Source organism: Marmota flaviventris, chromosome 18 (assembly GCF_047511675.1).
Source record: "Marmota flaviventris isolate mMarFla1 chromosome 18, mMarFla1.hap1, whole genome shotgun sequence".
NCBI lineage: Eukaryota > Metazoa > Chordata > Mammalia > Rodentia > Sciuridae > Marmota > Marmota flaviventris.
This window is the reverse complement of record NC_092515.1, coordinates 10787986-10812308: the sequence shown is the minus strand read 5'-3', so window position 1 is coordinate 10812308 and position 24323 is coordinate 10787986. Positions and strand designations below refer to the sequence as shown.

At 54.5% G+C, this 24323-nt stretch overlaps 1 protein-coding gene across 2 annotated transcripts in view; it reads left to right on the top strand.

Annotated features, from left to right (window-relative positions):
* The window catches only part of Nectin2 (nectin cell adhesion molecule 2), a 28140-nt gene that overhangs the window by 1185 nt on the left and 2632 nt on the right, over positions 1-24323 (top strand). Inside the window, exons 2-6 of one of the 2 annotated variants that reach the window (XM_027945971.2) lie at positions 10674-11039; positions 12999-13295; positions 14949-15066; positions 15388-15536; positions 22830-22983. In XM_027945971.2, the coding sequence (XP_027801772.2) occupies positions 10674-11039; positions 12999-13295; positions 14949-15066; positions 15388-15536; positions 22830-22983 (1084 nt within the window). Of the gene's footprint in view, positions 1-10673; positions 11040-12998; positions 13296-14948; positions 15067-15387; positions 15537-19952; positions 20649-22829; positions 22984-24323 lie in introns of those variants that run through there. The other variant, XM_027945972.2, reaches the window with a different exon arrangement.

The window sequence follows — 24323 nt, the reverse complement described above, 5'->3', positions numbered from 1 at the left end:
AATGTCTTCTGAACCCCAAATACTGAGACGGGCAGGGCACCCGTCCTTTGGCCTCCAGGTGTAATCAAGGGCCAGAGGTTCCGTCTGGAGGCTCAGGGTGCTGGGTCCCAGGTAGAATCCGAGGCCGAGTCCCGGAGCCTGGATGCCCCCGCCCTTTGCAAGTGAGCGGTCAGTGGGGACGTCTCTGGGGAAGTTTTCCGGGTATCGCTTTCGCCGAGCCTGGGAGGGGCAGGGCAGGAGCTCTGCTGCTCCCGGTTCCGGACTCCCGAGTTTCTAACTCCCGGGTTTCGGGACCTTATCTTTCTTCTGGTCGCGCCTTTGTCATCGGAGTCTCTTTGGTAGGCGGACGGGTGGAGCCTGCTGGCTAATCCCCGCTCCCCTCCCCACCTCTTTGGGGGAGGGGTGCGGCCCCCAAAGGAGCAGAGGCTGAGAGGAGACAGGTGAAGGCGGCGCTGGCCCCGCCCTTTGCTGTTGACCGGCTGTTTATTCCCAGATAGAAACACTGGGATGCTGGAGTTTCCCATGGGTTTGCCCAGAAAGGGGCTAAGGGGGAATCCCCGGCACTCCCCTGGCCTCCGATGTCCCTGAGTTGTCATCCAGCCTTGACCCCTAGCTGTGAGCACTGTCCGCCTCTTCCTTCCCTGTCAGCGACAGGGAGATGGGATGCCAACCTCTCATCTCTGGGAGAATTCTCCAACTTGCACCAAGGTTGACTGGTGCCTAATCTCACAGAAGGTTCCAGATCGCCCTTAGAAACAGGGGCCTCTCCCTGTTCCCATTTCACAGATGAGGAAACCGGTGTTGAAAGGACAAGCTACTTTCCCAGGGTCCCACAGCCAGTTCCTGGGAGACCTGATCCAGAGGCTCTTCTCAGACCACTTGGGCTGGGTAGTCTCCCCAAAGTGTCTCTGAGCCTCTTTTGTAAAACTGAGGTGACAGTCCTTTCCCTGAAGGACCTTTGGGAAGATTCAAAGGTCCCCTCAATGCTCCAAGAAATCAGGAGAGGGGACCTTCCCCTTCCTGACCTTCCATCCTTCTGCCTTTGCTGACTCGGGTCCTCCCCAATGTCTGTCTGTCTGTCTGTCTGTGTCTCTCCTCCTCCTCTCTTCCCTTCTCCCCTCACTTTCTCTCCATCTCTTCCCTCTCCACTCCTCTCTGAGCTTTCCTTCCCCCATGCTGCACTCTCTCCCTTTATCCCCCCTGGACCTGGCCCCAGCTCTGCCTTCCCCCTCCTTGGCCTCCTGGGAACCAGGGAGCACCACCTGGACCTCGCTGCGCCTCCCCTCCCACCCTCAGCTCTCACTGCTCATCCATGTCAGCCAGGCAGCCCCACGCAGTGAGGGGGATGGGAGGAGAAGGGACTGCAGGCCTGGCTGTCTCTTCTTGTTAGGGAAGGGGGACTGAGCAGAGGAGAAGCCGGGCAAGGGACAGGGATAAACAGAGAGGATGGAGATACAGGGATGGGGACTGAAGCCAAAAGAGGAAAGAGGGTGAGAATCAGATCTAGGGATGGGGTCAAGGACACTTATAGGAAAGGAACAGAGAGATGGAGAGAGGAGCCACATGGACAGACAGGAAGCCAGTCAGAGACACCAGGATGAAGACAGAAACAGCCCAAGGAGAGGGACAGAGGTTTGGTGACAGGCAGGGAGCCCAGAAGACTCCGTCTGAGAGAGGAGATGCCATGACCCAGGAAGGTCAGGGCACAGGCAAGCCTCAAGGCCAGCAGCGTGTGGGGGCCCCAAGGAGTGGTGGACATAAGAGGGACAGGGAGTAGTGCACGAGGACCAGCTCCCCCGCCCCTGCCTGGGACGCTGTTACATTTTTAATGTCCCAGCAATGCTGAGAGAAATGGAGCAGGAGGCGGAGGAGAAGAGGGGACCCAGCGAGAAGGCTCGAGCAGTTGAGAAAGTGTAGTAGATGCAGAGAGACAGGGTAGGAGACCCAGGAGCAGGGAGGTCCCAGGGTCCAGACACAGAGACACAGAGAGATTACAGTTCCCAGGAATCTGATAAGAAAGCCAGACTCCAGAGATAAGAAGACCCAGACGCAGCAGATAGAGACCCCCCCAGGATAGAGGCGCCCAGCAAAGAAAGGGAACAGCTAAGAGGTCCCGGCAATCTTTCTGGCTAATGACACTTTTTTTAAATTTTGATACCGGGGATTGAATTCAGGGGCCCTCTACTACTGAGCTACACCCACAGCCCTTTTTTATCTTCATTTTGAGATAGGATCTTGCTAAATTACTAAGGCTGGCCTTGAACATGTGACCCTCCTGCCTCAGCCTCTGTCACTGGAATTACAGGCATGTGCCACTTTGCTTAGCTGACCAGTGTGAATGTTCTGAAATCACTGTGGCAATCGATGCACGATTTTGTGAACAAACCAAGAGGCATTAAACTGTATGCTCTAAGGGGGGGGGGGGTGGATTATATGGAAATTTTATATCAATAATACTGTTCAAAAGAGATGGCTGGGAACATCGCTGAGTGGGAGAGTGCTTCCTAAGCATCAGGAGGCCTGAGAGAGAGAGAGAGAGAGCACGAATTTGAGAAACAGAGGCCAGAGACCTTGGGGATTAGAGACACAGGAGCAGGGACCCTAAGAACCAGAGGCAGAGATGAGAAGATCCTGAGAGACAGATGAAAACCTTGAGTGTCCAAGGGGAGAATAAGAAGACTATCAGGACACAGGATCTGCAAGAATTAGGGGGCCTGGGCCTCAGAGAGACAGACACTGAGGTGTGAACTCCATGGAGCCGGAGTGTGTGGCAGGAATCTGTCCCAGGACCCCTTCCTTGTCTCAATCTTAGAGATTCATCCCCAGATGGGTGGCTCCCTCCCCTTCCCTCCTGTCCCCAGGCCTGCAGAGCTGAGCTTCAGGAGGGAGGGCCGGGAGGGATCCCGCCCAGCCCCAGTGCCCCCAGCGCTGCGTGATGAGGGACAAAGACCAGAGGCCAGCGGAGAACCCAGGCCAGACCCACAGCCCTGCATCCTGGCTGCTGCGCTCACCCCCCAGTCGGGCTCTGGGCTTCCGCTGTGGGGGTGGCCAGTGTGATTAATGCAACTAATTAATTAATCAAGTGGCTGAGGCAGCCACTGAGGCCACTGCTTAGAGCACATGGCTTTCGAGGGCCTGCTGGAGTTGGGCCACACCCTGTCCCTGTTTTATAGGTTTGTAGGGGGCACGCCAAGCCCTGAGGACTCCAAGAGCTAATTTCCTCCCTTAGACCCAGAAGTCCAGGCCCCAGCCTCCTCCAGGGTTGCATGAGTCACCGTGACCTTCCTCTGTGCCTTGGTCAGTCCCTCCCTGCGTCTCAAGTTCTCAGATTCTGTATCTCTGTCCCCTGAAGTTCATCCCTGGGCTTCCCAAATGACCTGGGCAGCCCCCACTCTGCTGGGCCCCGTTCACAGAAAAAGGAAGTGTGTGTAGAGACCCAAGTGACACTTCTATAAAGCTATCATCAGCTTGGCTTGCCCAGGGAGGCAGAGGAGGTGTGTTCCCACAGCCACACTCTGTCCCCTCCCTGGCTGTGGTGCCCTGTCCCTATCAGGGTCAGGACATGGGCTCCCTCCCAGCAGTGTGCTGGCAGCTGGGACCCTAACTCCAGGCCAGCCTCCTCCTGCGGGCATGTCGCCTGCCTCCACCTAGCACACAGACCCACCCCCACCCGCCCAGCCTGTCAGCCTCAGGTCCCAAGCATTCTAACTGAGCACTCCCTGCCTCCTACCCCAGTGGCACTCCTGTCCTGGGTCTGAATCTGTTGCCAGTCAGGCTCCTCCTCTGGTTCCTGCCCCACTCCATTCTGTGGGATCTTTCTAAACCACAGCCTAACCCCGTTCCTCCCCCAGGTTATAACCCTCCATGGCTCCCCAGTGCCCTCAGAAAAAACGTCCAAACCTTAGCTCAACCCCCGCCTGTGTGATCTAGCGCTTTGATTCCTTATTCCGCGTCTTCATCCAGCTCGTTTATGGAGCGCCTCCAGTATGGCAGGCACTGTTCTAGGCTCTGGGATATAGTAGTGAACAAGATGGACGAAGATCTCTGCGCGTGGCATTGATGCTCTGCGGGGAGAAAGAGAGTTCTGCACAGCGTGGTGATCAGGACCAAGAGGAAGAAGAACGCAGGAGGGAGTCCTCGTTATGGTCGATACTGTGGTCAGGGAATGTCTCCTGCGCAAAATGGCAGACGGAAGTGAGGGAAGAGCCAGGGGCCAGGGAGGAAAACAGTGCACAGCCCAGGCAGGACGAGCCTCGCATTGTTGGAAGAAAGTGGAAAAACCAGTGTGGCTGCTGCAGGGGAGCCAGGTGGGAGATGAGGTCAGGCAGGGGGAGGCCTGCACCTGTCATCCCATTGGCTCGGGAGGCTGAGGCTGGAGGATCAGAAGTTCAAGGATAGCCTCAGCCACTTAGGGAGACCTTGTCTCTAAATAAAGATAAAAAGAACTGGGGATGTGGCTCAGTGGTTAAGCGCCCCTGGGTTCAATCCTGGTACCCAAAAAAAAAAAAAAAAGAGGGCTGGGGCTCAGTGGTAAAGTGCTCGCCTCGCATGCGTGAGGCCCTGGGTTCTGTCCCCAGCACCACGTAAAAATAAACAAATAAATATAAAGATTGTGTCTGTCTACAATTAAAAGAAAAAAAGAGAGAGAGAGAGAGAGGCGATGGCTGAGGATGGGCAGCGCTTTGTGGGTCCCTTTGCTCTAGTGAGGAGAGAGCCACAGGCAGGCTCTGAGCAGACCTTCGGCAGGCTCCTCCTGGCCACGTGTGGGGGCACATCTGAGGGGCAGCTGCGATCTGCCAGGTGGGAGGTGCTAGTGCATTAGTCCCCGGGGAGATGGTGGGGGGATCACACGAGGACTGATTGAGGTCAATTTCAAACAGACCCGACGGGACTTCCTGATGGAATCCATGTGGGGGCAGAGAAAGAGAAGTCCAGCTCCAAGACTGCCATCTTGAGCCCTACTGAGGCAGAGATGCCTTAAAAATGGATTGTTTGGTCAGACATGGTGGTACACCCCTATAACCCCAGCAACTCAAGAGGCTGAGGCAGGAGGATTGCAAGTTTGAGGCCTGGGTTCTGCACAAGGTCCTGGGTTCCATCCCGAGCAACACCCACACACCCCCAAAAATCAGAATCTCTGGGATGAAACAGTACTCGGATGAACATTTATAAGTTAAAGTACTTGTACCAGCAAGAAGCTAGACTAACAATCAAATTAGGTAGCAGGAAGGAAAAAATAAGTAGGAGCAGATATATATGAAATAGAGAAGAAAAAATACAGCCAGAAGTTGATTAAAAATCAAGTCTAATCAAGAAAAAAGCAAGAACACAAAAATCAATAGCAATGGGAAGGGAGCTGTCCAAATAAGGCTACACATGCTACCAATATATTCAGTAACATTGCAGTTGTCTGTCTACGGGACATGGTCTATGTCCGAGGAGGACCGTGTGCTGCTGGGAAGAAAGCGTACTCAGGCACTGATGGATGGAATAGTCCATATATGTCTGTTAAGTCTGAATCATCAATTGTATTTTTTACTTCTATATCTTCTTGATTTCGTTTTTGTTTGAGGCTCTATGCAGTGGTGACAGAGGCATGTTAAAGTCACCCAGAATTATTGTGTTGCAGTCTATTTGATTCTTAAAAATGAGAAGGGTCTGATGCACGTAGATGCTCCATTGTTTGGGGGCATAGATATTTACGATTGCTGTGTCTTGCTGATGGATGGTTTCCTAAAGCGCCATGAAGTGGCCTTCTGTCCCTTCTGATTCTTTGGCTTGACGTCCATTTTATCTGATATGAGGATGGAAGCCCCTAGTCATTTACGGATCCATGTGAGTGATACGTTTTCTGCCATTCTTCCGCCTTCATGTGGCCTGCCTCTTAAGGACCAATTTCTTAGGAGTTTCAAGTCCCAGAAGGGGACCTGCAGGGCTGTAGGCTCTGTCAGTCTGGACTTCGGCTTCCGGGGGTGGTCTCCTCCAGGATACCTTCTGACTTCCCTTCCTCAGGCGGGTCAAGACCTGCCACCTCAGTCACCATGACGTTCTTTCGTGTTGGTAATTATTGCACAATATTTATCTCCACCGGAGTCTCAGCCCTGAGAACAGCACCTGATTTGTCCTGTCACTTCTGTGGCTTCTGACCAAGCGCAGGGACTGGGTCAGTGTTTATTGAGCCTCTGTTGAGTGCCAGGCCCAGATGTCGGAGTTGGGGACAGGGCAGGGAGTAAGACAGATGACTCCCTGTCCTTGGGGGGGGCTAAGCCTTGGACCCCAAGACCTGTTCGCTGAGCAACTATTTGTGTCTTGGATTGCCTGTGAAAGAACAGCAATTTTCTTTTTTCTTTTCTTTTTTTTTTAAAAACATCTTATTTTACCTTCATTTACTTCTGTTTATTTTATTTTTAAGCTGATTCTCTTCTGTTCCCCTCTCTCTGAGCCCTCCCTCTCAGTTTCCAAATTCTAAATGTCACAGTTATAACTCTTGAGTGTTTATTTGTTTTTTGTTTGTTTTTGGTGGAGGAATAGTTATCTTAAATGTGAACCAACGTGAATTAGCAACCTTCATGGAAGGGTCCAGATTGCCCATCAGAAAAATCCAGACAAAGCCGGGCACAGTGGCCCATGCCTGCAATCCCAACCACTCAGGAGGCTGAGGCAGGAGGATCACAAGTTCGAGGCCAGCTGCAGCAACTTTGTGAGACCTTGTCTCAAAATAAAAAATAAAAGGGCTGGGCATGCAGCTCAGGGGCAGAGCCCCGGGGTCAATTCCCAACATAACAAAAAGGCAGAACCTACCATGGAGACCCTGCAAGGCCCTGTAGCCGCAGGCAGCTGCCAGTTGAGCGGGTCTTGGCGCCAGGCCCTGCAGAGGGCTTAGGAAGGAAGATCCTCACCCAGATTCTCACGGGAACCCTGGGGGGCGGGGCTTGAACACCCCAGTTTTACAGATGGAGGAATTTAGGCTGGAAGAAGCTTCCCCCAGCTGGCAAGGGACAGAGCTGGCCGGAAGTCCCTGTTGAGTGGTTCCCAGGCGCCACGCTCTGTGGTTCCCCCAGAGAAGCAGCGAGGCCATTTCCCACCTGGAGTCGTGCGTGGAGCTGGTGTGGGATGACACGCGTGTCGTGGGAGGCCTTCCTTGATGGCTTCTTACGTGAAGTCCCTGGACTGTCCCTGTCCAAGGAACTGCTTCCACTGGGGACCCCTTCCTCAGGGTCACCTGACAGTGTTCCCTAGTTCCTGGGTGGGGACAGGCAGAGGGAGCCAGGCAGCTCTTGCCCCTTGATGTGGGTCACATGCCCTTGCCTTGCCTCACCTCCGGTGTCAGGGCCTCCTGTAATTACACAGACCTCACGGTGTTTATTTGCCAAGCTCTGATCTGAGTTTCCTGTGTCCCTGTGCTCGGTGCTCTACAAACACTCTTTGATCCTCAGAACAACCTGGAAGGTGGGGACCATTATTATCCTCGTTTTAAAGCTGGGAAATGGCACAGAGAGGTTAAGTGACTTGCCCAAGGTCACACACCACGGAGTCAGGATTTGAACCCCTCTGGTCTATGTTCCTGTGTGCTGCCTGGCATAGCAGGGCCATCCTTCCTGTCCCTGTTTTCATTAAAATGAGAAAAAAGGGCTGGGGCGCTGCTCTAGGCACTCCTGGTTAGAGCACTTCCTAGCAGCACAGGCCCTGCCTGGTTCTGTCCTGCACCAGGCACACTCAAGGCCCTAGGGCTCATTGAGGGAGGGAAAATGTATCACTGTAAAGGGAGAAAGTGAAGACTATTCTCATATTTAAAATGCTTTAAAATTTCTTTGGTGATATACATAGATATAAAGATATATCCCCCGCCCCCCCCAGGGCTGGGGATGAACCCAGAGCCTCACACATGCCAGGCAACTGCTCTACCACTGAGCCTCATCCCCATCGCTTTTTTTTTTTTTTAAATATATATTTTATTTAGAGACAGGGTCTCACTGAGTTGCTTAGGGGCTCTCTGAGTTGCTGAGGCTGGCTTTGAACTTGCTATCCTTCTCCTCAGCCTCCTAAGCTGCTGAGATTACAGGCGTGCACCGCTGCACCCAGCTCCCAGCTATTTTTTATTGATTAATTTTAGAGGATTATTTACTCCATTTTATAATGAAAAATTTCGAACATATGGGTATAAGTCAGAATAATGGCCCGAGAGCCCCCCTTGTAGCAGGGCATTTCAGTCACTCTTATACATTCTAGGAAAATACTTTCTTTTTTTTTTTTCTTTTTTTAACATCTTATTTTACTTTCATTTACTTCTCTTTTTTAAATATTTATTTATTTAAGGTGTAGATGGACACAACACAATGCCTTTATTTTTATGTGGTGCTGAGGATCGAACCCGGGTCCCACCCGAACTAGGCAAGCACTACCGCTGAGCCACAATCCCAGCCCAACTTCTCTTTATTTTATCTTTATGTGGTGCTGGGGATGGAACCCAGTGCCTCATGCGTGCTAGGCCAGCAATCTACCACTGACCACAATCCTAGCCCCTAGGAAAAGATTTTCTATACAACCACAATTTGATTTTCACACCTAAGAGTATTGACAGTAATTTCCATAATCATATATAATCTAGTTGTGTCTTATGAAATATTTATTTGATCTTCCTCTGATTCCTGGCAAACAATTCCTAAAATCCTCAGACTTTCCCAAGTCATAGTGTCTTATTCCATGTGAAAGAGCTGACTTGCTGGGTACGGTGGCCCAGGCCTGTGATCCCAGCAATTTAGGAGGCTGAGGCTGGAGGATTGTAAATTAGAGGCCAGTCTCATCAATTTAGCAAGACCCTGTCTCAAAATAAAAATAAAGAAGGGGGGGCTGGGGTTGTGGCTCAGCGGTAGTGCACTTGCCTGGCATGTATGAGGCACTGGGTTCAATTCTTAGCACTACGTAAAAATAAATAAAGGTCTATCAACAACTAAAAAATAAATAAATAAAATAAAGAAGGGCCAGGGATGCGACTCAGTGGTAGAGTGTCCCGTACTGAAAGAAAGAAAGGAAATAAAGGACTGTTGTTGGTCAGTAGACCCCAGGCTTCAGGTTTGGGGACTGGTCACCAGAAAGACCCAGGCAGGATTAGAAGGTTGGGACTTTCAGCCCCACCCCCACCTCCATGGATGGGGGAGGGGCAGAGCTGATAAACAACAGTCAATGATGTCATTCATTGTGCCTAAGCAATGAGACTCCCATAAACCTGAGCTTCCTGACTGCTGAACTTGGAGGGTCCCAGAGGGTGGCGCTTCCCCAGAGCTGTGAAGACTACACCCATCCCCCAGGCCTCCCCCTAAGCTCCTCTTCTTCGGAATCCTTGGAATCCTTCGAAATCGCTGTCCTTTCTCTGAGTTCTGTGAGCCAGTTGAACAAATGAACGGAGCCCAGGTACAGTGGCACACATCTGTGGTCCCAGTGAGCTCCTGGTTCAAAATTTTAAAAAAGCCAGCTTGGCACAGGTAATCCCGGAGAGGCTGAGGCTGAGGCAGAGGCAGGAGGATTGCTAGTTTGTTGGTGAGACCCTGTCTTGGGGAAAAAAAAAAAAAATTAATAGGGCTAGAGATGTAGCTCAGTGGTAAAGAGCCCCTGAATTAAATTCCTGAAGCCACAAAATAAAACAAACTTAAAAAAGAAAAAGAAACACAGCTGGGCATCTGGGTGCAGTGATGCATGCCTGTAATTCCAGCCACTCCCGAGGCTGAGACAGGAGGATCATGGATTTGAGGCCAGCCTCAGCAATTTAGTGAAGCCCTAAAAACTTAGCAAGACCCCGTCTCAAAACGAAAAATAAAAAGGGCTGGGGATGTGGCTCAGTGGTAAAGTGCCCGTGGGTCTAGTCCCCAGTACAAAAAAAAAAGTTGCCTTTGTTTTTGTTTGAGACAGGGTCTCTCTACATTATGGAGACGGGCCTTGAACTTGATCCTCCTGCCTCAGCCTCCTGAGGTGCTGGGGCTGCAGGTGTGTACACCGTGTCTGTGCAAAAACAATTTAGTGGAACCTGAGAAGGGGACTGTGGTGATCCCAATCTACAGCAAATGAGTCAGGGGTACAGAAGAAACAGCAGGGCGTACGGGTGGCATCTGAAGGCGACAGAGAGGGATCTTGGGAATGAACCCAGGACCTGTGGGACCACATGCTGTGTTCAGGCCACAGTGTCAGAGCTGAGTGGGGGGCTCCCTACTGGTGTCTGTTGCTGCAGAGTTGATGGTGGCTTGATGTGGCAGGGGGACGGGGAGGACCCATCCATGCCTGTTGTGGCCAGGCGCAGTGGCACACGCCTGTAATCCCAGCAGTTTAGGAGGCTGAGGCAGGAGGATTGCGAGTTCAAAGCCAGCCTCGGTAACTTAGTAAGGCCCTAAGCAACTCAGCAAGACCCTATCTTTAAATAAAATCTAAAACTGAGTTGAATTCCTGGTACCAAAAAAAAGACAAACGTGAGTGTGTAGTGGGAGAAACTGGTCACAGCGTGTGTCTGCTGCTCACTAGTTCAGACCCCAATTCCCCTAACTTTCCTCAGAAAGTTACTGGCTTCTTTGGCGGAAGAGCCTCCTCCGTCCCACTGGGGCCAGTCTCCCCCTGCGTACCCCGGCCGAGCCTGGCTAGAGGTCCTGGTCCCTCGTCTACCTGACCTGTCCCCCTCCTCTCCCCAGGAGCCCAGGATGTGCGGGTTCAGGTGCTACCAGAGGTGCGGGGCCACCTGGGAGGCACCGTGGAGCTGCCGTGCCACCTGCTGCCACCCACCTCGGAAGTGCGCATCTCTCAGGTGACCTGGCAGCGCCTGGATGCAGCGGCCGTGGCAGCCTTCCACCCCTCCTACGGCGTCCACTACCCCAGCCCGCAGTCCAGCAAGGAGCGACTGTCCTTCGTCAGAGCTGGGCAAGGCACAAAGGCAGACCTGTGGGATGCCACGCTGGCCTTCCAGGGACTGATGGTGGAGGACGAGGGCAACTACACCTGCGAGTTCGCCACCTTCCCCAACGGCACGCGCCGGGGGGTGACCTGGCTGAAAGTCATAGGTGAGCTGCGCGGGGTGCGACTGGAGCAATCCCCCACCTGTCTGTTTTCTCTCTGTCTCAGCTGGTAACTTTCCTGCCATACTCAGTCAGTTGACAGATGCCCAAGGAGCACCTACTGTGTGCCCGATGCTTTTCCACATGCCAAGGATACCACAGCCAACAAGGCATTCTTCCAGCAAACACTTAGTGAGCATCTACTATGCCCAGGCACCCTCCTGGGCTCTGGGGAGAAAGCAGTTAAGACAGGACTCCCTGTGCTGTAAGGGCTCCCACTCCAGACGGGGGCGCCAGCGAGTAAACCATAGAACAAAACTAAGAGAGTAAGTCAGGCCCCAGGCAGTGGCACCTGCCTGTAATCCCAGCAGTTTGGGAGGCTGAGACAGGAGGATGGTGGGTTCAAAGTCAGCCTCAGCAACTCACCAAGGCCCTAAGCAACTTAGAGAGATCCTGTCTCAAAATAAAAAAAAATAATAAAAATAAAAAGGGCTGTGGATGTGGCTCAGTGGTTAAGTGTCTCTGGGTTCAATCCCTGGTACAAAAAAAAAAAAAAAAAAACGCTCCCAGACTCTGACTCCAGCGGGAGGGACCTGGGGAGGCGGCTGGTCAAGGGCTGCTCTTTCTCACTGAATCTTGGAAATCCCCCAGGATGCCACCTTCCCTCAGCAACTTTCTGAAGCCACGTCACTCTGGATGCTTTATTTTCCCCTTCTCAGCCCCAGAGAATTGGAAGCCACCCTCTCCCCTCCCTGGGTAGTGCTTCCCTCTGCAAGGAGCCCTAAATCACTGTTTCCATAATTCGGGCAGCTCTGCTCCCGCCCCGGTGGAAGTCCCTCTTCTTGTGCAATCATTTCTTCTGTCCGCGAGAAATACTGCAGTAGCCAGGCTCAGGAGGCTGAGGCAGGAGGATCTCGAGTTTAAAGCCAGCCTCAGCAACAGTGAGGCACTAAGCAACTCAGGGAGACCCTGTCTCTAAATAAAATGCAAAATAGGGCTGGGGATGGGGCTCAGTGGTCGAGGGCCCCTGAGTGCAATCCCTGGTACCAAAAGAAAAGAGAGAGAGAGATTCCAAGGGCCTGGTAGCTAGTAGAGGCCTTGCCTAGCTTGCACTTGGCCCTCAGTTTCATCCCAGCACTGCAAAATTAATTAGCTAATTAATTAATAATAAAGGGGGCGCTGGGGTTGTGGCTCAGCGGTAGAGCGCTCGCCTAGCACATGCGAGATGCTGGGCTCCATCCTCAGCACCACATAAAAATAAATAAATAAAGGTATGTGTCCATCTACAACTAAAAATAATAATGGTAATAATGATGAAGGAGCGCCCGGGGGACACTCCCTAGGCACAAGGCAATATGGGAACAAAGAATGAAGCAGCCAGGCCCTCCCTCGCGGAAAAGCAGGTGACACATGAGCCACCATGAAGGGAAAGGCAGACAGGTCAGAGAAGTTCCCTCGAGGAAGGGAGGCCTGGGCTGGTATCCACCACCCGGAAGTGGGCAGGTGTGGGGACCGAGGGGTGGCGGGTGGGGAGTTCCTGGAACCCTCAACTGAGGCAGCCCCAGCTGGGCTCCCTGAGCCACGAGTCTCCCAGGGGGAGGTGGAAGCTTTGGGCTCCCGAGGGTCCCAGGGACCCTCCACAGACTGGGGTGGGAGGGCAGTCGGGAGGCGGCAGGAGGACCCAATTGATGGGACAGTCAGGGCTGCTGGGGCCCCTCAGTGGGTGCCAGCGGCTCTCCTCTTGGAGGCCTCCTTCCCTCTCCTCCCTTCTTCCTTCCTTCAACCTGGACATGTCGATCTCTGATCCACCAACAGTCCACCGGGGAGGGGACTCCCGTTATCCCCATCTGACCTGACAAGAAACAGACACAGCAAGGTGCCTGTCCCCAGCCCCCGCCTGTGAGCGGCAGAGCTGGGACTGGAACCGCCAGCATCCGCAGTGACACGCTCTGCTCCTCTCCCCAGCTGAGCCTCAGAACCGCGCTGAAGCCCAGGAGGTGACGTTCAGCCTGGAGCCCATGCCCGTGGCCCGCTGCGTCTCCTCGGGGGGCCGCCCGCCTGCCCGGATCACCTGGATCTCCACCCTGGAAGGGGAGGCCAGAGAGAGCCAGGAGCCGGGGCCCTTGCCAGGCACAGTCACGGTCACCAGCCGCTACACTTCGGTGCCCTTGGGCCAAGTGGATGGGGTCACGATCACTTGTAAAGTGGAGCATGAGACCTTGAAGGAGCCAGTCCTGCTGCCCGTGAAGCTCTCCGTGCGCTGTGAGTGCACCTGAGGGGACCCTGCCCCCCAACACCATCTACACTGCTTGCGTTGGTTCCCTTGACCTAGTCCTGCGCTGCCCTCCTGCCCACTGTCTGTACTGGCTCCTGGAAGCAGCTTCTTGTGTCCACACTGACTTCACAGGGCTCTTGCCATGTAGCCCCCATCGTCAGCTGAGGTGGGCGTGGAGGGGAATTTCCTCCCAGTTCTGCATCCAGTGATGTCTGATTGGTAGTAAGATCAGCCTTGGGGTTATACACAAGGAAGCTGTCAAATATGTTGGGGTTTTTCTTTCTCCACTGCAGAGATCTGGGGTTTTTATTTGTTTGGGGGGTACCAGGGATTGAGCTCAGGGGCCCTCAACCACTGAGCCACATCCCCAGCCCTATTTTGTATTTTATTTTGGGACAGGGTCCCACTGAGTTGTGTAGGGCCTTGCTAAATTGCTGAGACTGGCCTTGAACTTGGTATCCTCCTACTTCAGCCTTCTGAGGTCCTGGGATCACAGGTGTGTGCCACCATGCCTGCCCAGAGGTCTGGTTTTTAGCATTCAGCTACTCCCAACATCACCCAGTGCCCTGACTGTCCTTCCCTTGCCCTGGGCCATGGTCTACGCTGTCCTCCCAACAGTGTCTACCCTGTTTCCCACACTGTTGAGGTCGTCTCCCAGGGGACACTGTCTAGAGTGACTCGCAGGGATGTCTGCGCAGACTCCTGCTCCCCAGCATTGTTTACGTTGGCCTCTTTGGGCTGTTGGTTCTGACCCTTCCCAATGTGTTTGTTCTAGGATGGTTCCTCCAGAAACTGCCCACGATGATACCCCAAAATGTCACCCAGAGAGGCACCTTCAGCACTCTTCACAGACCCTGGCAGATACTAACTATACCAAGAGTCTGCTCACTGTCCACACCCACCCCATGCCCCGCTCACTTTAGATATGCCAGCTGGCCAGGCCATGCCTGCATTTACACTGGCTCCCCAACCTGGTCTATACTGGCTCCCTGGGGCCACCGTCATCTGCACAACATGGGCACAGGCTTCCCCGAGCCTCGTCTATACCAGTCTTCCCACTGTCTACGCGGGCGGGCAGGCACTGTTTGCCATCTCCCTCCCATGTTGTCCACTCTGGGCATGTGAGAAATAACATACCTGGGCTGGGATACAGCTCAGTTGGTTGAGTGCTTGCCTTTGCATGCACAAGGCCCTGGGTTCAATCCCCAGCACCACAAAAACAAACAAACAACAACAACAAAAAACATCACATACAGCTGGGTGCAGTATGTAATTCTAGCTACTTGGGAGGCTGAGGCAGGAGGATCACAAGATTGAGGCCAGTCTCAGCAACTTAGAAAGACCCTGTCTCAAAATTAAAATAGAGACTGGGGCAATGGTAGCCCAATGGGGGGCAGGGAGAGGTAGTGCACATACCACACACAAGTTATCCGTAGTGGTTCCTTGGACGCCAGCAGCCCTGAATAATAATGTCCTCAAAGTTTCCTACAGTGGCCTTAGCGGAGACAGCCCAGGCACCCACTGTGTCACCTGGTGGGCTCCTTGCTACCACTTCTTTTCTAGGATTCCTGTCTAGTAGCTAATCTGTCCACCGCTCTGGGATCATGCCTGTCTCTGAGCCAGTGCCCCATTTCCTCCAGACCCCCCCGAGGTCTCCATCTCTGGCTACGATGACAACTGGTACCTCGGCCGTAGTGAGGCCACCCTGATGTGCAATGTCCGCAGCAACCCAGAGCCCACTGGCTACGACTGGAGCACGTGAGTGAGAGGACCCAGAACTGGGCTGCGGGAGGCGGGCTGGGCCGGGACCCTGGGCCTGAGGGAGGAGGGCTCTGCAGTCGACTCCTCGGTCTGAGGGTTGAGGAGGCTAGAGTTTGGGCTCCTGGGTTTGTCTGGGGAGGAGGACTGGAGCCTCCACTCCTTTGAGGGAGGAGGGCTGGGCCAGGACCCTGGGTCTGAGGGAGGAGGCTGGGCAGTCGGGGTCCGGGTTAAGCCGGATCACTGGAACCTGGGTCTTCAGGACAGGCCTGTGCTCCCGGTGGACCCTGCCACGCCCCTTACCTGACCTTCCACCCCCAGGATTTCGGGCACCTTCCCAGCCTCGGCTGTCGTCCAGGGCCCCCAGCTGCTGGTCCACTCAGTGGACCGACTGGTCAATACCACCTTCATCTGCACCGTCACCAACGCTGTGGGCACAGGCCGCGCCGAGCAGCTCGTCTTAGTCCGAGGTAAGTGGGTCTTGGGGCTGGGTGTGAAGACCCCCATCTGCTTCTGTCGTTTCTCCCAGGTTTGGGGCCACTTTGGGCGAGGCCGTGCTGCCGCCCTGGCAGGATGGGGTACAGACACGGCTCGCTGACCTGTGGGCGCTGCCCTGTGGGCCTTCGGCTAGGATCTGGCCTTGAGGTGCCACAGAGGTGTGAACAGCGTGAGGAGGTTGAGGCCTGGGCAGGGCCTTGCAGGAAGCTACTCCAGGCCAGCTCGGGAAGGCACAGCCCCGACACAGTGAGGCCAGAAACAGAAACCCAGGGCCGCTGCGCCACTAGGAACGCAGACAGGCCCCAGACGCGGGCCAGAGGGGAGAAGCAGGAGCCGGGGCCCAGGATAGAGACAGGGCCACATTATCACTGTCTAGCCGCACACTTGGGGGCAGGCGGGACTGTCACATGCCTGGAGACAGCCACATGGGCGCCCACAGCCGAGAACAGAGTACCTCCTGTCAGGAGCATGGCCAGCAGGGTCTGCACACAGGGGACACTGTGGCTGGGAGTTCTGGGGCAGGGAAGAGGAGAAATTCAGACAGACACCAGCCTGGGTGTCACCCCACACACCAGACCTATTGTCACCAAGACACTCTGGAGAGAGCAGTGGCACCAGCCAAGACACACTGAATAAGGCCAGTGACACTGGTCAGAGCCCTTGAGACTTTGCACATGCCTAGAAAGAGCCACTCTTAGAAGCACCTCATGGATGACTGTCCCCGCAGCTTGACTGTGCAGACACTCATTTCGGGAAGTGTTAGGTGGCCCTAACAGGGCAGCACAGACCCCCTAGAAACACAACCAAAGATAGAGGGACCTACTCCCAAGCACGGCCTGTCCCTGTGGCACAGACACAGCCAGAGACAGACCCCTACCTGCCTGTGCAGAGAGTCCAGACGCTGGCCTGGGAGATGGGCCGGCTGCCTTAGGATCACTGTCACACGCGACAGACCCCGAGGGACAGTGGGCCTCGCTCAGCACACCATCATACCTGGAAGGAGACACACACCACAGGACAGCAGTCTACATGCAAAAACCTCAGACGTGGGTGCCCCGAAGACACCACGGACGTCCTGGGAGGCACCTGCTCCCTAAAACTATCCAGAAACTCAGTTATGAAGAGTCTTTTATTCACTTATTTATTTTAAAAATTTTTAAATTTTTAAAAATATTTTCTTTTTAGTTGTAGATGGACACAATACCTTTATTTATTTATTTTTATGTGGTGCTGAGGATCGAACCCAGGGCCTCACATGTGTGAGGTAGGCGCTCTGCCACTGAGCCCTGCCCCAGCCCTTTCTTTTTTTTTTTTTTGGTACTGAGGATTGAACCCAGGGGTATTATGTCACTGAGCCACATCCCCTGTCCTTTTTATCTTTTATTTTGAGACAGGGTCTCACTAACTTGTTGAGGCTGGTCTTGAACTTGCCATCCTCAGCCTCCCGAGTAACTGGGACCACAGGCATGTGCCACTGTGCCCCACTAGAGATTCTCATTTGATAGGTCATCCTCTGGCAAATATTTGCTGAGGTCGCCTGTTTGCCAGGAGTTCTCGTTGATGTTGGGGGTACAGTGGTGACATCAGAGGTGCCATCCCTGCCTAAGAGGCATGCCTAGAGGAGACCAAGCTGGAACATACCCAGCACCTCTACCCTGAGAAACGCCCTAGAAACTGATGTCCCTGCCCACCCTCAGGAGGCACAGGCTCACTTAGGAAGAGTCTGTCATACATGGGGACACCCTGCCCACACAGATCATCGTCAGGAGGAACGCTAGGCATTTCTTCATTCCCCCAAGGGCAGCCACAGACCATGATAGTTAACCTCTTCATAAGGACATGCTCCCAAAGATGGCTGCCAGCAGAAACGGGGACATACTCAGCACCTTAGAAATCCAGTAGCAGATGAGGAGTGCACCAACACACATCCACCCAGCCCCCCTCCCCCCAAGAAGATACTCGGGGCTCTTGGTCACATTGCTCAAAAAAGAGTCCCATAGCCAGGTGTGTGGTGCACACCTGTAATCCCAGGACCCAGGAGGCTGAGGCAGGAGGATCACAAGTTGGAAGGCAGCCTTAACAACTTCGTGAGACCCTGACTCAAAATTTAAAAACTAAAAAGGGCTGGGGATGTAGCTCAGTGGTACAGTACCTCTGGGTTCAATCCTCAGTAATGAAAAAATAAAAAAGTGGGGGTGTCTCCCAGACACACACAGACTCAAGTCAGATGCACTTCCAGACTCGGTTCACACCAGCACAAACACAGGTCCTCACATTCTGCCACCACGGGACAGATGTCTCTAGGGAGGCTCAGCACCTTTGACCAATAGACACATGAGCATACTTGGCCCTGGGCTCCAGAGTGCCAGAGCTCCATCCCAGAGACAGCAGACACTCCAGCTGCAGCGAGGACCGTGTGCAGGTGCTGCTGACCGTCGGTCCCAGTAGAGTTGTGCTTCACGCCCCAGCTCAGCACATAGGGGCAGGTACAGTGGCATCTGTGGGGACTGGTTCCAGGAGCCCTGAGGATGGCCAGGTGGTATATGAAGTGGCCTGATGTTCGCACCGGGCCTACGCACAGCCTCATGTGCCCTTGAAATCATCCTGAGATAACTTGTAAGATGTGTCCAAGCTTCGTAGGTAGGACTATGCTGTCGTTGAGGGCATCACAGCAAGAAAGGTCTGGCCAGTGTTCCGAACAGATTTTGTGTTGTTTCAGTGCAGGGCTAGAACCCAGGGCCTTGTGCGTGCTGGGCGAGCGCTCGACCACTGAGCCACATCCCTACCCCCCCACCCCGGTTTTTCTTTTCTTTATTTTTTGCAGGCAGGTACCAGGGATTGAGCTCAGGGGCACTCGCCCACTGAGCCCATCCCCAGCCCTATTTTGTGTTTCATTTAGAGACAGGGTCTCACTGAGTTGCTCAGCGCCTCGCTTTTGCTGAGGCTGGCTTGGAACTCGTGATCCTCCTGCCTCAGCCTCCCTAGCTGTGCACAGCTTCCCCAGCCCTTTTTATTTTTTATAAACTCATTAAAGTTGCCCCAGCTGCCCTTGAATTTGCAATCCTCCCATCTCAGTCTCCTAGAAATGTACACGTGTCCCACGGCACCTGGGCCTACTTTTTTTTTTTTTTTTTTTTTTTTTTAATGCGGAATGCAGGTCACTAACCTGATTTGCCAGCCTACTGGGTCATGACCCCTTGTTGGCAAACACCATCCTAGGGCTGGGGTGGAGCTCAGCAGTGGCCTGCTGGCCTGGCATGCACCAGGTCCTGGGTTCCTCCCAGCACCACACACACACACAGACACCCCCCCAAAAACTGAAAGCCTCAAGTTCCGTGGCACTGTGGTGAGCACAGTGGTGGCCCCTAGAGTCCCAGCTACTTGGGAGACTGAGGCAGGCCAGGCTGGGCAACAGAGCGGGACCCTATCTCAAAACCAAAAATAATAAATAAATAAAAGAAACCACCAAGAACAGACAGAAGCCTCGGGCGCCAGGACCCCAGCCCTCCTGCGTGCAGGGGCACAGGTGGGTCTGTCTGTGTAAACGAAGCCCCCGTCTCCCTGTCGGGCCGGCACACGGGGGTGGGGAAGGGGTACGTGACAGGACCCGTTGGCATCTGTCTCTGTCCTTGGTGTGGGTGCCAGAGCCCCCTTCCTCCTCCCTCCTTTCCTTTCCTCCTTGTCCCCCACCCACCCCCTGGCTCCATTTCCGCCTCAGCTGTCCCTCCCCCAGTGCCCCTGCTCGACCACTGCACGATGCCCCAAGGAAGCCAGGAGGTGGCTTTGACATGCTGGGGCCCAGGGAGGAGACAGGGCCACTGCCACCTGGTCGCCCCCAAGGGAGTAATTGTTAGGGCCCTGCCCCCCTCAGACGGCCAATCAGCGGGGACCTGACCTCAGAGTTTCGTGAGGCCCCAGCTCGTGCTGGAGGTGGCTGCCAACGCAGGCAGCTGGGTCCCCCCTGGTGATCGGGGTGGCCGGGTGTGGGAGTCTGCTGTCCCCCGCCCTCCCGCTGCCTCGGGTGCCAGGTAGAGGAGCTCTCTGTGGCTGTGTCCCCCGGGGACTCTGGGTCTCGGCTGGCAGTTGCAGTTTCCTTTTGCACCCCGGGAATCAGAGCCCGGCCTGGCTCGCCAGCGGCTTCAGTCTTTGAGGGTCACTGCGCGCCTGAGTCGTGTCCCCAGAGTGCCAGGTGGCAGCCCCACCTGCCAAGTGCCCGCCGGAGCCAGGGGTGCAGATGTTCCTCATCCCCCCTCCAGTCAGTCACCCCCTAACCCCCACGTAACCGAGTCTTGGGTCTCCCCACGCCCTCCCCTCCCCCCAGATGTCTTTCTTGACCTGGTGTCCCCCCCCTCTCTCTCCCCCCCACCCCCCTCCTTCTCTCTCCTCAGACACCCCCCAGGCCTCCTCCCAAGACGCGGGTCTCCTGGTGTGGGGGGCGGTGGGGGGGACACTGCTGGTGCTGCTGCTTCTGGCTGGGGGGTCCTTGGCCTTCATCCTGCTGAGGGTGAGGAGAAGGAAGAGCCCTGGAGGAGGAGGCGGCATCGAAGACAGGGGGTCCTACGATCCGAAAACTCCCATGTTTGGGAATGGGGTCCCCGTCTTCTGGAAACCACCCTCCCCGGGTCCCATGAGGCCAGAGGGCAAGGACGAGGAGGACGAGGAGGACGAGGAAGAGGCGAAGGCGGAGGAGGGCCTCATGCTGCCTCCGTGCCCAGCGCTCAAGGACGATATGGAGTCCCACCTGGATGGCTCCCTCATCTCGCGGAGGGCGGTTTATGTGTGACCCGGGGACGAGAGACGGAGACAACCTCCCCCGGCCCTGCCAGCCAGGGCCGCCAACTGGCCAGACCGTCTGTCTGTCTGTCTGGCCTGGATCCACGCGCTACCTCCCGCTTTCTGGGATTGGAGGGAAGTGGAATCACGCACTGGACTTCTCCTTTCTCCAGGGCTGCATGGAAAGGGGTGGCCCGGGAGCTCAGTGACTGGGACCCAGAGAGGACCCCCTCAGAGACTGTTTTTGGCCCTAGCCTGCCTCTAGCCCCGTGACACTCAGGAGTTAATAAATGCCTTGGAGGAAAACTTCAGGGGTGTCTTGTAGTACATTAGACCCCCTCTTTGGGTCCTGGGGAAAGAGTGGGTGGGATGGGGACTACCCAGTCCCAGGGGTTGGGAAAAACTGTACTGGGCCCCTTAGGGGGCAGCCTGTGGGGGCTCAGATCACGTGGACGCCCAGGACCCCTGAGGCTAGTGGGACTAGGAATTGGGTCACAGGCTTTGGGGCCTAGAGGCTGCAGTGTTGGGACTTCTGGGTCTCCGGATGGAAGTGGGGTGGCCAAACTGGCTGAAGGCCCAAATTCACCGGGAAAGCTAGGCTGAGTACCTGGACTCCTGGGCCCTTGGGGGACAGGGGGATTGGCAGGAGCCAGGGTCCCAATGTCCTGCGTTCAGAGAGAATGTGCGGGCAGAGGGCTGCGGTCTAACTGCAGGCAGCCCAGCCAGGACCCCCTCTGGGTTGCTGAGGACCTGAAGAAGGGAGGGCTACTTGCCCTCTGTTTTGGGGGTCCTTGAGGCTACAGGGCAGCTGTGGTGCTGGGGATCCTTGGAAAGCCCACCTCCCGGCCCTCCCAGTGACCCTTTCCAGCCACCTTCCTCCCCCCTTGCTCAGGGCCCAGCCCCAGGGGAGTCTCAGTGATTCAAAGTGGCGTCCCTCCCACTGCCCAGGTGGAGAAGGTCCTCCGCTGCCAGGCTCAGTTTGAGAGAGGAAGGGGCAGACTTACGGCACTCAGCTCTGGAGCCTCTGTGGCCTCCCGGAAAAGGGAGCTGGTGTCCAGATCTGCCTCCCAAGACTGTCGTGAGATCCAGCAAGGACACCTGCAGGATGCCCTCTCGGGGCTGAGGGCCAGCAGGGGACGGACATGCTGCACTTTTTCAGCCTGAGTGGACTCCGCGTGTTCTGCAGCACCTGGCCGGGCCGTGCTGGAGACACAGGGGACCTGGACGCGCCTGGCCCGCACTGCCCTTCGCCCAGTCGGTGAAGACAGAAGAGCCGAACCTGAGGATGACGGTGTGTGTGGATTGAGCAGATCACTCCTTGTCCCCGCGCTCTGAAGCCTTCTAGAGGATGCCCTGCTGGATGCAGACAGCATCCCCTGGGAAGCTCCCTCTCCTCATCTGGAAGGTGGGGTTGGTGTCACCGGGACACCGTAGGACTCTTCCACCCTTGGGCCTTCCTCTGTTGATGGTCTACCCCACCCCCTGGGAACAGGAGGGCCGCGTTTTCTCTCATCTGGCATGTCACTGAGTGTCCATTCCAAGCCTGCTGTAGACATCTGGCAAACACCTGCTGTGCACCTGACCTTGGGGCTCGGCTCAGGGTTGCAGGGGAAATTGGCAAACAGGTCATTGCTTCAATAACTACTAGGAGAGGTGGATGTGGCCAGTGAGAAGGGAGAATTGGAAGTGAGAATAGGAAGTACTGTGCAATAAGGGAGCCCTGGGGACATGAACTCTCAAGCCCTCCTGCTAGTCTGGAGGAGATGCCATTCCTACCATGAATGAGGGTCTCTGCTCCTGGTCCCAGGATCTTCTCGGCTTCTCTACCTTTAAATTGATCCTCCATCTTCTTCCTTCATCTCTCTCCCCTCCACTTTGCCCAGCTTCACAGTCTCCTTCCTATTCTTAAGAAGAACCATGAGGCAGGGCTGGGGTATAGCTCAGTGGTAGAACACTTGCCTAGCATGAGCAAGGCCCTAGATCTAATCCACAGCAGTGCAACAAACTAACCCACAAAGCTGCCTCAGGACCTTTGCACTGGTGGATCCTCTGACTGTAGCACACTCAGATACTCTCATGGCTCACCCTGCTCCTTCAGGTGTTTGCTCAAATGTCCCCTCACAGTACATCCCTGTCTGCACTCTCATCATTCGTTATCACCTTCCTCACTCTGAATTTTTATCCTCTGTCACTGATCCCAACCTGGCATAAAAGATGTCACATTGTTTGTTTGCTTTGGCCTCCCCGCCCAACCAGAACTTAAGTTTCATGAGGATGGAGACCAGGCGTGTGTGTTTCAACGCTCCTCCTCCCAAGCCCAGCTCATGACAAACGTTCCTTACTTGCACTCAGCAAGGATGAGCTGAATGGAACAGTGTCCCCTTCCCATGGGAAAAGAGGAAGGCAGGTGGGAGGTGACTCAAGGGTGGGCCTGGGATGAGGAGCTGGGGCTTCCTCCCAGAGCTCCCCTCACACTGTCCTTCTCCTTGCAGAAATGCCTAACACGGCAGGCGCAGGAGCCACGGGTGGCATCATTGGTGGCATCATCGCTGCCATCATCGCTACAGCTGTCGCTGCTACGGGCATCCTCATCTGTCGGCAGCAGCAGAAGGAGCAGAGGCTGCAGGGGGCGGAGGAGGAGGATGAGTGAGTGGCGCGGGTCCTGGGGGGTGAGAGGATGGCAGAATTGGAGGGCACTGGGTGGGGGCTGTGGGTGGGAGAAATCATCCATGATGACTTGGTGACACAGACTTCCGTGAGGTGGGAAGGAAAGTGACAGTACTGCGGAGAAGTCATCGGAGCCCAGGTTCCTGCTACCTTGTTGCTCCGCTTTCCCTAGAGCATGGTTTTCATTTGCGTCCCAAGATGGCTCCCTCCTCATCCACCACGGTCTTTGCACAGGATCACCAGACACTGCCGTCCTGGCCTCAAGGCCAGCATTGTGGCCAGTGAGAAGGGAGAATAGAGGGCAACTGGCTTCCCTGTAGAGAAACCGAGCAAGTTACCCATTACTTCCCATTGGTCAGAACTTAGTCACATGGTTGCCCCAGCTGCAAGGGAAGCTGGGAAATGTAGTTCTTATTTTTTTTATTTTTTGCAGTGCTAGGTATGGAACCCAAGGGCACTCGACCATGGAGCTACATCCTCACCCCATTTTAGTTTTTTATTTTGACAAAGGGTCTTGCTAAGTTGAGGGTCTCACTAAATTACTGAGGCAGACTTAAAATTGAAATCCTCCTGCCTCAGCCTGCCAAGTTGCAGGGATCATGGGCCACCACCCAGGCCATAGTCTTTATTCTGAGTGGCCATGTGTCCAGCTAATTCCTCTATTAAGGTGAGAAAGAGGGAGACTGGACACTGGGGGGAACTGGCCTTGCTCTGTAAAGCGCTTCTGTGCCAGTGAGATTCATTTTATATGTGTGACCCCAGCAAAGTCTCGCACCAACCATGAATCCAACGAGCATTCAGAAATACTAGCACTGGAAGGTAGGGACACAATGATGAGACACATTTTTTTAAAGGGTCCACACAAGTGAATAGATCATGGAAAAAGTTTTTCAGAAGGAGCTAATGATGCTTATTTTGTGGGAGAGGAAACAGTTTCAGAGAGTGGACATTCCACTGCTGAAATTCATCCCACAAACATTTTTGTGGCCAAATGTTTCTCAAATAACACTGTCAGTACAGTGGGGACAGTGGAATGCACATTCCTCCTGGGTGTGGTGGCGCACACCTGTGGTCCTAGCAACTCAGGAGGCTGAAGCGGGAGGATCACAAGTTCAAGTTCAGCCTCTGCATTAAAGCAACCCAGCAAAACCTTATTTCAAAATGAAAGAAAAGGGCTGGGGATGTGACTTAGTGGTTAAGTGGCCCCTGGGGTTCAATCCCTGGCACCAAAAAATAAAAAATAAAGATAAAAAGCAAATTCTTGGACCTGTCCCCAAAGCTACTGGATCAGAACTTTTGGGAAAGGACTCAGAATCCAT